General features: G+C 32.4%; 1 protein-coding gene across 1 annotated transcript in view; it reads left to right on the top strand.

Moving 5' to 3' along the window:
- LOC106471797 (ER degradation-enhancing alpha-mannosidase-like protein 2) overlaps nucleotides 1-15014 on the top strand; it is a 31774-nt gene that overhangs the window by 13140 nt on the left and 3620 nt on the right. The window contains exons 5-8 of the mRNA XM_013932421.2: nucleotides 1618-1759; nucleotides 5320-5444; nucleotides 9991-10135; nucleotides 12905-13026. Coding sequence (XP_013787875.1) covers nucleotides 1618-1759; nucleotides 5320-5444; nucleotides 9991-10135; nucleotides 12905-13026 — 534 coding nt within the window. The remainder of the gene's footprint in view (nucleotides 1-1617; nucleotides 1760-5319; nucleotides 5445-9990; nucleotides 10136-12904; nucleotides 13027-15014) is intronic.

Genomic DNA, 15014 nt, shown 5'->3' with positions numbered 1-15014 from the left:
ATCAAATAAGGTACAAATACAGACGGACAGACAGACAGACACACACACACACACACATGGAATCAAATAAGGTACAAATATATATATACAGACAGACAGACACACACACATGGAATCAAATAAGGTACAAGTATGTATACAGACAGACAGACACACACACACACACACACACACAGAGACATGGAATCAAATAAGGTACAAGTATGTATACAGACAGACACACACAGACATGGAATCAAATAAGGTACAAGTATATATACAGACAGATGAACACACACAGAGACATGGAATCAAATAAGGTACAAGTATATATACAGACAGACAGACACACACACACACAGAGAGAGACATGGAATCAAATAAGGTACAAGTATGTATACAGACAGACACACACACACAGAGAAGAGTACCATGGAAAATACAAAATCAGTATTTATGCTTTTGTGTTTGTGTGTATGTTTTTATTTATTTGTTTTAAATTAATAGTAATAAAAATTGTTTTAGATAATTCTAAAGATGTTTCATTTTTATTAATCACTTGCCTGAACAAAATATATTTTATTCCATGTGTGTGTGTGTCTGTCTGTATATATACTTGTACCTTATTTGATTCCATGTCACTGTGTGTGTGTGTGTGTCTGTCTGTATATATACTTGTACCTTATTTGATTCCATGTTTAAAACTTCCTGCATTTTTATATGTTTCAAACTCCTCCCGCGTGTTAAACTATGTAACATTTAATGTGGTTGTAAATTTATTAACAAAATAATTTTCATAAAATAATCTCTTATTCTTTTCACAAGAATATCAAAATGGAAATATTTAAAAAAAAGGCTTCTTCTAAAAGTCCATAATAGACTTGTTAATGAGTTTCTTAACAGGTCATTGTTTGCATTTTTGACATGAGATTTATGTAAATGAAGAGATAACTGTAAAGTTTTACGGTAAAAACTTGTGGTGTTCATTTAGGAGGTTTTAGATGTTATGAAAAACTGAATTATGAAAAGAAGTAATTATATTGTATTTTGAAGTAATTAAATATATCATATCTTAAAGTAATTAAATATATCGTATTTTGAAGTAATTATATCGTATTGTGAAGTAATTATATATATATATATATCGTATTTTGAAGTAATTATATTGTATTTCTCTCCATGTCAGTAAAGGCTTTGTGAATTAAGACAAATCTTTTTTAAGAATACTTTATCAAAAATTAGACCTGTAATGTTTACTACAAGCTTGTCAAATTCCGTGAAGATGTACTTAATGCTTTTGGAGTTATTGTTTTCATGGTTACAAGGTCAGCCAAAATATATTTGGAGGGTTAGCTGGCTATTAAAAGCCGTAATACGGACTGCGTCCTATGTTATTTTGATGTAAACATTTGATCCTCACGAACTTTTTGTATTAGCTGTTAGTGTGTAGGATAATCAGGTCTTGTATTTCAAATTAATTATCTCGTTCTTCATTCGGCCAAGTGTAAAATTTTGTGAAAGTACCAATATTCGTGTAATCTTTTACATTTTTGTAGATTGTGGCTTTAGCCGATCCTGTCGGTGTTCCATCCCAAGTATCTCAACCAATAATGTACATGTGTTTTTCTGTTTTTGCAGGTAGGAAATCACATCAACTCTCAGGATGGCAAGTGGACTGCTGTTGATTCTGGAATTGGTGCCGGGGTTGATTCATACTTTGAATACCTTGTTAAAGGTGCCATCTTACTTCAGCTTCCTGAATTAATGGAGATGTTTAATGGTAATATATAGATCTCAAAATATATGTTACAGGTATAGAGGCCTGACATGGCCTGGTGCATAGAGCTCTTTACCCACAATCTGAGGGTCACAGGTTCGAATCCCCATCCCACCAAACATGCTTACCCTTTCAGCCATGGGGGAATTATAATTGTGACAGTCAATCCCATTATTCATTGATAAAAGAGTAGCCATAGAGTTGGCGGTGGGTGGTTATAGCTAGCTACCTTCCCTCTAGTCTTACCCTGCTAAATTAGGGATGGCTAGTGCAGATAGCTCTCATGTACCTTTGCACGAAGTTCAAAACAAACAAACATAACTATATGCCATGCATCGAAGCTTGGAAAATGTTGCTTAAAATGAAATATAGTAACTTAGACAGTGTGGGAGATATCTAATCTCAACATTTCCTGCTATATGCAAGTGAAAAATTTGTAGGTATATAACAGAAAACTGTTCAAAGCAACATCATCCCAACTTCTATAACTGATATTATAGTATAATTATTATGATATATGTACCACGTGAAACATCCAATCACTCTTAAGACTGTTAATTTACATAAAACTTGGATACTTGGCAGACTAAGACTAATCCATTAATAACTACATCCAAATTAGTAACTTAGGTCATGACCTGATTCACTGTGACATTTAACCCTATCCTGCTATCTGAATTTCTGAACTATCATAGGTTAAGCTGACATAAAGTTTTCAATCTCAACTTTTTCTGTACAAAGGAATGATTCTTGACTTGTGGTCGTATTAGTTTTTTATTGTGACATCCTGACCTGTCGTTGTATCAATAAAATGGCACTTTTGATTGGTAAATCAGGGTGATCTTGCCTTTTCTCCCAGGAAAAATGCCTAATGTAGCTAAATTCCACATCAGACCTGTGTATTCCTCCACAGCGATTAGAGCCAAATGAGGTAAACTTTAGACTCTTACAAAGGTTGAACATTTGACCTTCATGTTTCTGTCTAAAAACTAAAGAGCCAGTCACAGCTTCCCCAATACGTAAAATTGAATTAACCTAGTAGTTACGTCAGTTCTTGTTTTATATATCGTATAATGTAATAATTAATTTTATTACTGGGCTCAGAGAAGCTTGTTTCAGCTTAACGAGCAAATCTCAGTTCACCCACATCATAGCATGTAGTTTTTATGTGAATTGACAAGATCTTAAGAGTAGTTGGTTGGATGGTTGTTTCATGGGGTACACTATTAGTCTGGTTTTAAATATAACAATAACTTAGTATCATTATACAATATTATCATTGTTGAAATTTAGTTGAATGGACAACAACTGCCTGTTGCAGAAACACAAGTGTAGAGGACGAAATTTTGAAAGTCGAAGACGAAAGGTTGGAAGATTTTCGAAATGTCGTCCTCTACACTTGTTTTTCTACAACGTTTTTGAAAGGCGGAAGACTTCTGAAACGTCGTCGTCTACACTTGTGTTTCTACAATAGGCAGTTGCCGTCCATTCATCTAAATTTCATCATGAATACTCCGCCTAAACAAACTATCGAAGAATGTTATCGTTCCTACAACTGGCCATAGACAAGAATAACATGATTGTATCACAACTGCGCTGTTTCTTCTGTTGTATGCCTACTAGTTTTTCGTGTACAGTTAGTAAATACACAACAATTTTGTATGCTGTTACTACGCTATCTACTTTCTAATATTTATCATTTCGGATAACTGATTTTTTTCACTTTAAATAGTTATGTCTACAAAGTGGAGCAGAAGTAACTTGCCCCAAGTCTTAAGAAATGATATACATTTTAAACTGTTATACATTGAAAACTATCCAATGCAAATGACAATAATTATTGCCAGGAAAATTTAATTAACCACTAATAGTGTAATACTTATTATGACACAGAATAAAGACTTTGGGGCATGTTCATTTTTTTTTTTTTCATCGTGTAGGTATGTGTATATATAATAAGAACTGGGTGATTAACTCAATTAATTAACATCAGTGATTGTCTATGAGCAACAATTACATTAACTATTGTCACTTTAAATAAATGATTAATCAAAATTACTGTTTCCAATTATTCAAACAATACAAGTCTCGTGTGAAATGGTGGTATCAGTCCGACTCGGATTCAAGTTGGACTGTAAAGTTTGCATTTGCATATCCTCTAGAATCTATGAAATTCATATCTAGAGTTTATTTTTCAGTAACGCTTTAATGTCCTCTAATAATAATTCATACTGCTAACATCAAATACATAATAAAATAAAAGGCTTTGGATTGTGCACTTTGACCCCCCACCCATGCACGTAAGGTTAAAAGGTTTATCTTAGTGCCGTGGTAAACTGAGTTCTCTCCTATCTCGTAAGTCAAAAAATACTTAAAAGGTGTATGTGTGTGTGTTGTTTTGGTACATAACTCCGTGTGAGGGGTCAGCTAGTCTTAAAAACAATAAAAAAAATTTCTCCAGTTGCAATGAATAATTTTGATTACATCAAAACATTTATTTGTGTTTTATTTCAGTTAATACAACTTATGTTTGTTATATTACAGCTTCCCCAAAACTTGTATTTTGTATTCAGAAAGTTGTAGCTATAAACTGTTTTTTTTTACACTTATTTTGTCTTGTGTATATTAATTCTTAGCTTTATCATAGTAGTACTGTAGATGTGTATGAAATATTGCAAGAGAATTCTTATAAATGGATTTTTGCTTCTAGTTCTTGAAATTGTATGCATGTAGTAGTCTTAACATGCATGTTGAACATGCAAATATTTGAATTGTATGCGTGTAGTGGTCATAACATGCATGTTAAACATGCAAATATTTGAATTGTATGCGTGTAGTGGTCATAACATGCATGTTAAACATGTAAATATTTGAATTGTATGCGTGTAGTGGTCATAACATGCGTGTTAAACATGCAAATATTTGAATTGTATGCGTGTAGTGGTCATAACATGCGTGTTGAACATGCAGATATTTGAATTGTATGCGTGTACTGGTCATAACATGCGTGTTAAACATGCAAATATCTGAATTGTATGCGTGTAGTGGTCATAACATGTGTGTTAAACATGCAAATATTTGAATTGTATGCATGTACTGGTCATAACATGCGTGTTAAACATGCAAATATCTGAATTGTATGCGTGTAGTCATAACATGCGTGTTAAACGTGCAAATATCTGAATTGTATGCGTGTAGTGGTCATAACATGCATGTTAAACATGCAAATATTTGAATTGTATGCGTGTAGTGGTCATTAATTCAAATATTTGCATGTTTAACACGCATGTTGTTTACGTATCAGAATGACTTCAAATAATAAGAAACTGTTGTAATTTATTATTCCAACATATTAACTCATAAAACAGTCAGCTGATCACCATGTAGATTTTTCACATAAGCTGTGAAATAAATCATTAATACTAGTTTTTCACATTAGGTAAAAATTTATTTTTTGGCTAGTAAATATTTGTTGCATTCTGTTATGATACTATGTTTTATCATTAATTATTATACCAGTGTTAATTAACTTCAATATAAACTTTTGACATAGTGTTGTACAGCTTACAGGCAACCCATTGAAAAATATATGAAACGCGATGACTGGTATTTATGGGTCAGCATGAACAGTGGACAAGTGACCATGCCGGTCTTTCAGTCGTTGGAAGCATACTGGCCAGGGATATTGGTATGTTTAAATTTTTTTTTATCAAAAGTTGAGAAGTTTTTAAGACTAACTATTAATTCTTATAATTCTTGGTTTATTTTACAAGAATTACCAAATTAAATTCCTTTGGTGAAACCAGGTAAGTTCTGTCAGTATAATTTGGTATAACCTAGTAAATTCTCCTGGTATAACTTGGTATAATCAGGTAAATTCTTTCAGTATTACCAGAAGGGCTAGTCAGTTCTTACCAGGACAGCAAGTTTATTGCTCGTGGGACAGATATTTTTTTTTTTTTACTTAATTATATTTTAATACGACTGAAATTATTGTGTCATCAACATTATAAGATTTAAAATAGCAGTGTTGCACTTAAAATGTATACTGTGGAAGCATAAATCAATAAAAAATATACTGTCTACCTGGTAAATTATTAATGTAAATATAATATCAGAAGTCGCATTAGTTTAAAAAAAATTTAAACACACACACTAAGTATATTCTTGTTCAACAGTAATGCCCACTAATTTCCGATTTAACAGATTAACTAAGTTAGTACGCATCACCTCCAGTAATTAGTGCCTAACATTTGAACACCACTTATATACACGGTGGTGTATGGGATACTGGATACCGTAAAACTGACTGTTAACTTCTTGCACTGTTGAAATGCTTAGAAATGGTGAAACTTTTGCAAAAATATTGTGTACCTTTTTATTCCATACAATCGCTTTACGAGTATATAAGCATGTTTACGACAATTTTGATGCCTTGAGTGTTATATCTATAACTACGCAGCTACTCGTAACTTTTTAACCAACCAAGGGCCCCCTCAGTGGCACAGCGATATGTTTGCGGACTTACAACGCTAGAAACCGGGTTTCGATACTCGTGGTGGGCAGAGCATAGATAGCCCTTGTGTAGCTTTGTGCACAATTAAAAACAAACGAACCAACCAAGGAAAATTAATAATCATAACCCGTTATATTTATCAGACCAAGACAATATACTTAGCCAAAGTAAAAACCTGGTATTCTTCAAGTAGCTTTAATTTAAGGTCAACATAAAAATTTAAATAACCAATTAGTTTTGGAAAATCAAACTTTTGATAATTATAACTTTATCTTTTAAAAACTATTAGTGAATGTATAAGAGTAGAACTATTTAGGTAATGTATACTGTTGTGTTAACAACAATGTTTCACTTCTCCATGCTATCTGCTGTAAAGTTTTATTTTTTACAATGATGGTATAATTCAATCACTTTTTTCAGTATTTTTTATGTAAAAGAAGAGAAACTTTTACTATAATAAGGCTTAGCATAGACAGGTGATTAGGGTGCTCGACTCAATCTGCATGTCGTTGGTTCGAATTCCTGTCCCACCAAACATGCTCACCCTTTCAGCCATAGGGGGGATGTTATAATATGATGGTGAATCCCACTCTTTGTTGGTGAAATAGTAGCCCAAGAATTGGCAGTGGGTGGTGATGACTAGCTGCCTTCCTTTTAGTCTTTCACTGCTAATTTAGGAACGACTAGAGCATATAGCCCTCGTGTAGCCTCGCGCAAATTCAAACGAAACCACTATAATACCGTAGTATTTTGGATAAATCATTGTCAACCACAGAAGTCCTTAAGTAACCTAAATAAATGAAATGTAATTTTGTGATATACAAGTTTTTATTGTTATAGTTTTACCTTACAAACCCAATATGGAATAAGTAATAAGAAAACCCTGAGTCTAATCAAATAGTATTAGTTTTATTGTGGTGACAACACTGTATAAATTAGGGGTGTGGCCTAATGAAAAGCTAATTCACCCCCTGTTACTGAACTCCTGCAGCTTTTGGGATTTTGCGTACGGAGCCTTTTTTAAGAAGATGCATGGAGCAGTGGGATATTTTTAATTTGCATGACATAAAAAAATACTTGGTCCAGTAGCTCTTGTTACATTTATAACCTTAACAGTGTCATGAAAGAATTGGATCTTGATGTAATAGTTGATCAGTCTCTTAAGCCATCCAAGCAGTGTGCTGTTGCTAGTGGTAGGGCAAATAGGGTTTTAGGTTGTATCTACAGAAATATTGAATACAAGTCAAAAGAGGTTATAATTTCATTGTATGGATCATTGGTTCGGCCACATTTGGAGTATTGTGTTCAGTCTTGGGCTCTTTACTTTAGTAAGGATACTGAATTGTTGGAAAGGGTTCAGAGGAGGGTTACTAGAATGGTGCCTTGTTATACAAGGAGAGGCTGAAATCTCTCAGATTGTTTTCTGTTGAAAAAAGAAGAGTTAGAGGGGATCTGATTGAGTTGTTTAAGATTATAAAGGAAATTGATAGTGTTGGTGCATCATCTTTTTTCATATTTAACAGTGAGAACAGTTAGGACTAGGGGACACAAATATAAATTTTGGAAGGTAGGAGTCATCTTCAGCTAAGAAAGATTTATTTTTCTAACAGGGTGATTGGCCTTTGGAATGGGTTGTCTTCAGATGTTGTGGAAGCAGTAAATGTAAGTGAGTTTAAGAGAAAGCTTGATAAATATATGAATGAATGATAAGGCTGGCTTTAAGATTTTTTTTTTAATTTATTTATTAATAGTTTAGAGGATGGGGTAGCCAAGATGGACCAATAGGTCCCATGTCCCAAATGTAGTGGTTATTTTATTTTTTATTTAATTAAAATTTCCTGCCTATATAAACCAGAATTCTGCATTAACACAACCCCTGAACAACAAGCAAAAGTACCTGTCCCCGGTGACATAAAGTTTAAGTAATCTATCACTTTAAATTATTTCATGGACTGTTGGTTTCACTCGGAGCCAAAGCTCTGAGCTACTTATACCGCCCATCATGGAAAGTAATTGTTGATTATTTCAGTCATGCTAAGAGCATTAAAATTTCCTGCCTATATAAACCAGAATTCTGCATTAACACAACCCCTGAACAACAAGCAAAAGTACCTGTCCCCTAAATTAGGGTTGGCTAGAGCAAATAGCCCTCGTGTAGCTTTGTGCAAAAATTCAAAACCAACCAACAACAAATATACAATTAATTTCTAAAGTAAAATATTGCTTATATATATAGCTATGAAACTACATGCATGAAAAAAGTTTGATAACATTGTATATAAATATATGCGAAACATGAGCAAAAAAAGAAAACTTGTTCTTTTAGTATTGCCACATTTCATGTACAAAAAGTACACGTGCTCAGTTTTGGCAAGTATGTTTCAACTGGATTACATTTTCTTTCATGAAGCATAAATTATTGTTTAATCACTAATTGATGAAGACCTTCTGCTCAAAACGTTATTGTTAGTGCTCTACAAGTATATATATTTTTGTTTTCTTTAATCTGTTATTACTTTTTAATTTCATGCCTTCCTCGTACAGATTGGATGATTGCAATGATTTCGACTATTGTTTAATAAAAGCAAAATCATGAAGTTATATTCAAGATTGTGTGTATTTTGTAGGACAGTGAGGGTGAATGTAGATTTTTTATAAACAGATGAACTCCATATGCCAAATTCCTTTTAAACCTCAGAACTTCCTCTAATATACTAATCATCTTAAGAATGATTAATTTCATTGGAAATTGGTGTCCTATAAATACTTATGTAAACAGTAAAGTGTAAGAAATATAATAATATATAATGATGATGATTTTTTGTTTTGTTTTATTATTCTTTTTGAAAGCCACATAGCAAAACTAGGCTTAGCATGATGAACTGATAATTAGTGTAATTCTAATATTTTGTTTTGAAAGCCACATAGCAAAGTAGGCTTAGCGTGATGAACAGATAATTAGTGTAATTCTAATATTTTGTTTTGAAAGCCACATAGCAAAGTAGGCTTAGCATGATGAACAGATAATTAGTGTAATTCTAATATTCTTTTTGAAAGCCACATAGCAAAACTAGGCTCAGCTTGATGAACAGATAATTAGTGTAATTCTAATATTCTTTTTGAAAGCCACATAGCAAAACTAGGCTTAGCATGATGAACAGATAATTAGTGTAATTCTAATATTGTTTAACTTGTAACATTCAAATACATAAAGTAGATAAATCATATAAATACATTGTATACATAAACACCATACACTGTTGCAGTTTTTCAAAACATAACAATTATTTTAAGGTTTTAGTTAAAGTCTTCCTACACAGTTTTTAATCTTTCTGACATCAAAAGAATGTTTGTGTACATAATAAGGCTAGTTATTTGAAAAGTCATCTTATCATCTCCACTAAAATTGTATTACTATCAAATTTATCTATTTTTTGTCATTTATACTGAACCTGTGTTAATGGAAAATAGTTTGTTATCCTTATGTTCAACATTGATGTACAAAGTGAAACATTATGATTGTAATTTTTTCAAGATTGGCATACCTGGAAAACATACAGGAGAATACACATAGGGTATTGTCATATGAATGCTGGGAAGATGTTTAAATCCTGTCATTTCTGAGTGGCATTCATATTTAAGACACTGTCTTTATTAAATGACATTTTAGTTTATTTTGTAATGAGTTTTATTCTTCAAACATCGCTTTTCTTTTCAGAGTCTTGTTGGAGACATTGAACAGGGGCAGAAGTCACTGTATAATTATCACCAAGTGTGGCGCCAATATGGATTTATTCCAGAGTTTTATGATATTCCTCATAGTCATGTCACAAAGAAAAGAGAAGGATATCCTCTAAGACCGGGTGAGGAACACAGTAAACTCGTTCGCAACAATAATTCCGTATCTTAGTTGTCACAAATTAGCTAAGTTAAACAGTATTAATAATTAAAGAAGATATAAAAATGATATAAGCAGACATTATTAAAATGTATGATGTATCTTAATGGCGTTTTTAAATACTTCTTTTTGATATTCCAACTGGAAAGTCCTTGTTATCTTGCACAGAAATTATCAAACGTTTTCATTGTACGGTAACAAGTTTCCGTTGAGATGGCCAAGTGGTTAGGGAGTTTGACTCGCAATCTGCGGGTCGTGGGTTTGATTCCTCGTCCCAATTTTTCAACCATGGGGGCATTATAATGTGACGGTCAATCCCACTATTCATTGGTAAAAGAGTAGCCCAAGACTTGGCAGTGGGTGGTGATGACTAGCTGCCTTCCATCTAGTCTTACACTGCTAAGCTAAGGAGAGCTCGTGCACATAGCCCTTGTGTAGCTTTGCGCAAAATTCAAAACAAACAAACAATCATTTGAGACATATGTTACATTGTTAAATTCACCTTTTATTAGGTCATTAGTTTACATTGCATCGTACACTGAAATCGTAGAGATATTTTAATAAATTATAAACACTTTTATTTGTGTTTCAATGTGGTTTCAGTTTCCAAAAATTAAGTTCAATTCAGCAAGTTTAACTTACACATGACTTTGAAATAGTCTAACTTGAATTAGGCTAAAATAATATGCATATCTTAATTTTTATTACAATTTTTAGCACCCTAATGGCTCAGCAGTGAGTCTGAAGGCTTATAATACTGAAAAACCAGGTGTTATATCCATGGTGGACTTTGAGCTTAACAAGAAACAAACAAACAATTACAATTGTCTCTTATTGTGACTCATAAAAATCGCTCAGGGCTAGTTATTAGTAACTACATAAACTAAAATGACTGTTAACCCTAACTAAGATCCTTTCCTTATGACATCTTGCCATAAAATAGGCTGGCTGTGTCAGCTGTTGGTCTTTATAAGTTCTACAAAACAATGCTCTATGGAATTCACATGCAAGTTTCGGTGATGAAAGCTTTTTTTTTTCTTTCATAACAACAGCATCTAAATAAGATAGCTGCCAATGATAAGTTGATAAGATTCATTGTTATTATGTTTTATCAATGAATATTAAGTCCCATTATTGTGTTGATAAGATTCATTGTTATTATGTTTTATCAATGAATATTAAGTCCCATTATTGTGTTGATAAGATTCATTGTTATTATGTTTTATCAATGAATATTAAGTCCCATTATTGTATACACTGAAGAGTAATATTTGAATAATGATATAAAATATGTACACTATTATGTGCTGGAACTATATAAGTTAAAGCCCTTCTAACTTCATATGAAACTGTATAATAACTGTATGATTTTTGTAACGATAACGAGAAAATGTAGGTAAACACTATGCACGTAATGGATGCTTTCTCTCTCTCTCTCTGTGTTTCGCCACCTGGGAGTAACGAACCGCGTGGATTCTTATTACTCCTTTCATTTAACAATCCCAGGTTTTAACAATATCAAACATACATCTCTGGAATCTAATCTTCACATAGTGGCTATGTTACGGTGATACGAATGCTAAAACTGTCAATATAAATCATGGCATTGAAAGAATAATAGATGTACAAGAAACGGATGATATAAACGATAATGGCAGCCATTTTATCACTTTTTGTGTACTAAATAATCTAGTTATTGGTCGAAGTATATTTGATATAAAGATACGCATAGATATAGTTGATATATAGATATTCTAAAAAAATGCTAAGTAGGGGATTATGAGTATGATTTATAAATACCATGTCAAAGAATATAACCAGTGGCATGGTGGCACTTAGGACAGCAGTGGGCTCTGAAAACAGTTACATTTTCGTCTGCAAAGTGAAGGCTAAAGTTATGGTATCAAACTTTTCAACCATTAGAATGAAGAAAGACACATCTTTCGTTAATAAACAAGGATTTGAAATATTCACAAACTTTCACCAACCAACAGCTGTTTCAATGAGAAGGATGAAGTAATATCTGGAATCCTGTTAATGTTAGGATTTTATCTACAAAGTTTAAGTCTAAATAATATCATGTTATGCACCAACAATTGAATCTGATGACAAGCAGAAAGATGAATATTATGATGCTCGACGAAGTGAAATGGATGAAGTGACTGGAAGAGAGGCTTTAATCTAAGCTGTGCTGAAAATATTAAAAAATTTCATATTTTTTTCATTCCAGACTATAAATCAATTAACACTTCAGTGATTTCTATCATTTGTTTACGGCACATCCTCGATTAACGCTTCAGTGATTTCTATCATTTGTTTACGGCACATCCTCGATTAACGCTTCAGTGATTTCTATCATTTGTTTACGGCACATCCTCGATTAACACTTCAGTGATTTCCATCATTTGAACATGGCCTGAAAAAAGCTGTTCTTAATATATATAAAGACATTCATTTTTCAATATTTTAGGCTACATAAATCTTGGTTTCGTTTTTTTTTGTAAAAACTTGTGTTTTCAGAATGTGTCCGGTCTTCAAAGACATATATATATTGTTTTAGAAACAATAGTTACTTCTTTGGTTGTATTACAGAATTGTCAAACATGTAAAATTATTTGATAAAACATTTTATGAAGTCTATACTATTTACAAAATCTTTAAAGCTTAATAATTTTTTTTTTGCTTACTTTTTAAGCCTGACCACACTTCATTGCTGTTGTTGTTTTTTTTTCAGAATTCATAGAGAGTGCAATGTATCTATATCAAGCTACGAGAGACCCTCTTCTACTGCAGCTTGGTGTTGACGTTCTGGAATCTATCGAACACAGCTCCCGAACCAGCTGTGGCTATGCTACGGTAACCACTTTTTTTTTAGTTTCTTTTATGTTAATTTATCTTCCTCCAATATTAATGTGGAATTCCCGAGAAGATGTTTCTAGAAACAAATCTGTTATCTTGCACCAAGTGTCTTAAAGATAAACAGAACATAAAATGTTAATATATTAAAGTAATTACAAAGAGAAAAAGGACATATTATCAGTAAATTTTATCTTGTAACTGAACTGTTTTAAAGCCCTTCTCTCTCTCTCTCTAATACATGCCTCCCAGTGGCACAGCAGTATGTCTACAGACTTACAGTGCTAGAAACCGGGTTTTGATACCTGTGGTGGAAAGAGCACAGATAGCCCATTGCGTAGCTTTGGCTTTGTGCAAAACTTCAATAAAACAAACTGTAACATAAAAAATTATTTAATGTTACGGTGTTCTCAGTTGAGGAATATGTGTTATTTGTCTATTGTTGTGATACAAATATAATTCACGTACATTGTAACTTTGCATTTCTATTTTCAGCATAAAATTGGAAAAGTATTTACATGCTAGTGTTTCTGTACGAAAGCCATTGTTAAAGCACTTTATAAAATGCTAGGGTAGCAATAATTAAATCAAATTCGTAGGTAATTTGCTGTTACGAAGCTTTGTTTATTTAGAAATATAATATCCATTTAAATAAGGTTTTATCTCTTTAACTGGTGATGCAACAAAGGATTAATTATTGTAGCGACTGGTGATGCAACCAAGGATTAATTATTGTAATGACTGGTGATGTGACAAAGGATTAATTATTGTAATGACTGGTGATGTAACAAAAGATTAATTATTGTAACGACTGGTGATGCAACAAAGGATTAATTATTGTAATGACTGGTGATGTAACAAAGGATTAATTATTGTAACAACTGGTGATGCAACAAGTGAAATTCCAATTGAAGTACTATATTCTTGATTAAAACGTGTACTAAATATGCACAAATCTCTCACATTACTCAGTCAGCTGTACCTCTCCAACATGAAATTTAAATGATTGAAAAGCAGTAATAATAAAAGAACACAATATCGTATACAGCGATTAGTGAAAAAACTTAACAACTTCCTGATCAGGGGTCATGTAGATGTTTGTTGACCAGTTTTTTTCCTGCCAGAAGACAACATGAGACTGATATCGGACTTCTGACAGTTTGTTCCATTTACTGTGTTTTTTTCACTGAATAGTTGTATTAAATGCTGAAGTGGGTCAAAGTAAATCCAACATAATGTAGCCTAAGTGATTGATTAAACATGTTTTAAAAAGGTGTGGAGTATAGGAAATAGTATTGAACTACTTAATACTGTATTTACGTATGAAATATACAATCTTACTATAATGAACATAGCGTGTATATATGTATCTATATATGTATGTGACCGAAATAATAAATACAATGTGGCGCCATCTATTAAATGGCACCACAATCACAAATCCTTTAAAAAATTTCACACTTTGGGTATTCAAGATTCAGACAATTAGAAAAATAACTGTGGTATGTGCAACAACCATTTCTTTATAATAGAGCAAAACTTTAAATAAAAGTACTCTCCTCACAATTATTGATGTAATTTTTAAATATAAAACAAAAAAAGTGGAGATCTTAAGAAAAACTTATTTTTTCAATAAAGGGTATCACTTTTAATATATATAAGAGCATTACAGTTGATATCAGCCCAATCCAAACACTTTTCCCATGCAATACTTCCCAGAAAAAAACTTTTTTTTTTAGAAAATGTTCACTTTTTTTTTTAAATTGCTTTTCAATGAGGTATGAAGACTACGATTAGTAATTACTAGTACAAACAGTCGCCCATAGGGAGGCGTTTCTGTGCACCTTATCCCAGAATTCGAAGATATTCTCTCTAACATGTACCAGAATTTAAGTTTACTAGCAGAAACGCCTCCCTATGGGCGACTGTTTGTAAAGCTTAATAATTTTTTTTTTGTTCGTACTTTTTAAGTTTACGCTACGACCACT

The sequence above is a fragment of the Limulus polyphemus genome, unplaced genomic scaffold (assembly GCF_000517525.1).
Source record: "Limulus polyphemus unplaced genomic scaffold, Limulus_polyphemus-2.1.2 Scaffold4869, whole genome shotgun sequence".
NCBI lineage: Eukaryota > Metazoa > Arthropoda > Merostomata > Xiphosura > Limulidae > Limulus > Limulus polyphemus.
Note: the sequence above shows the minus strand (reverse complement) of the source record. Positions and strands in the feature narration are given on the sequence as shown.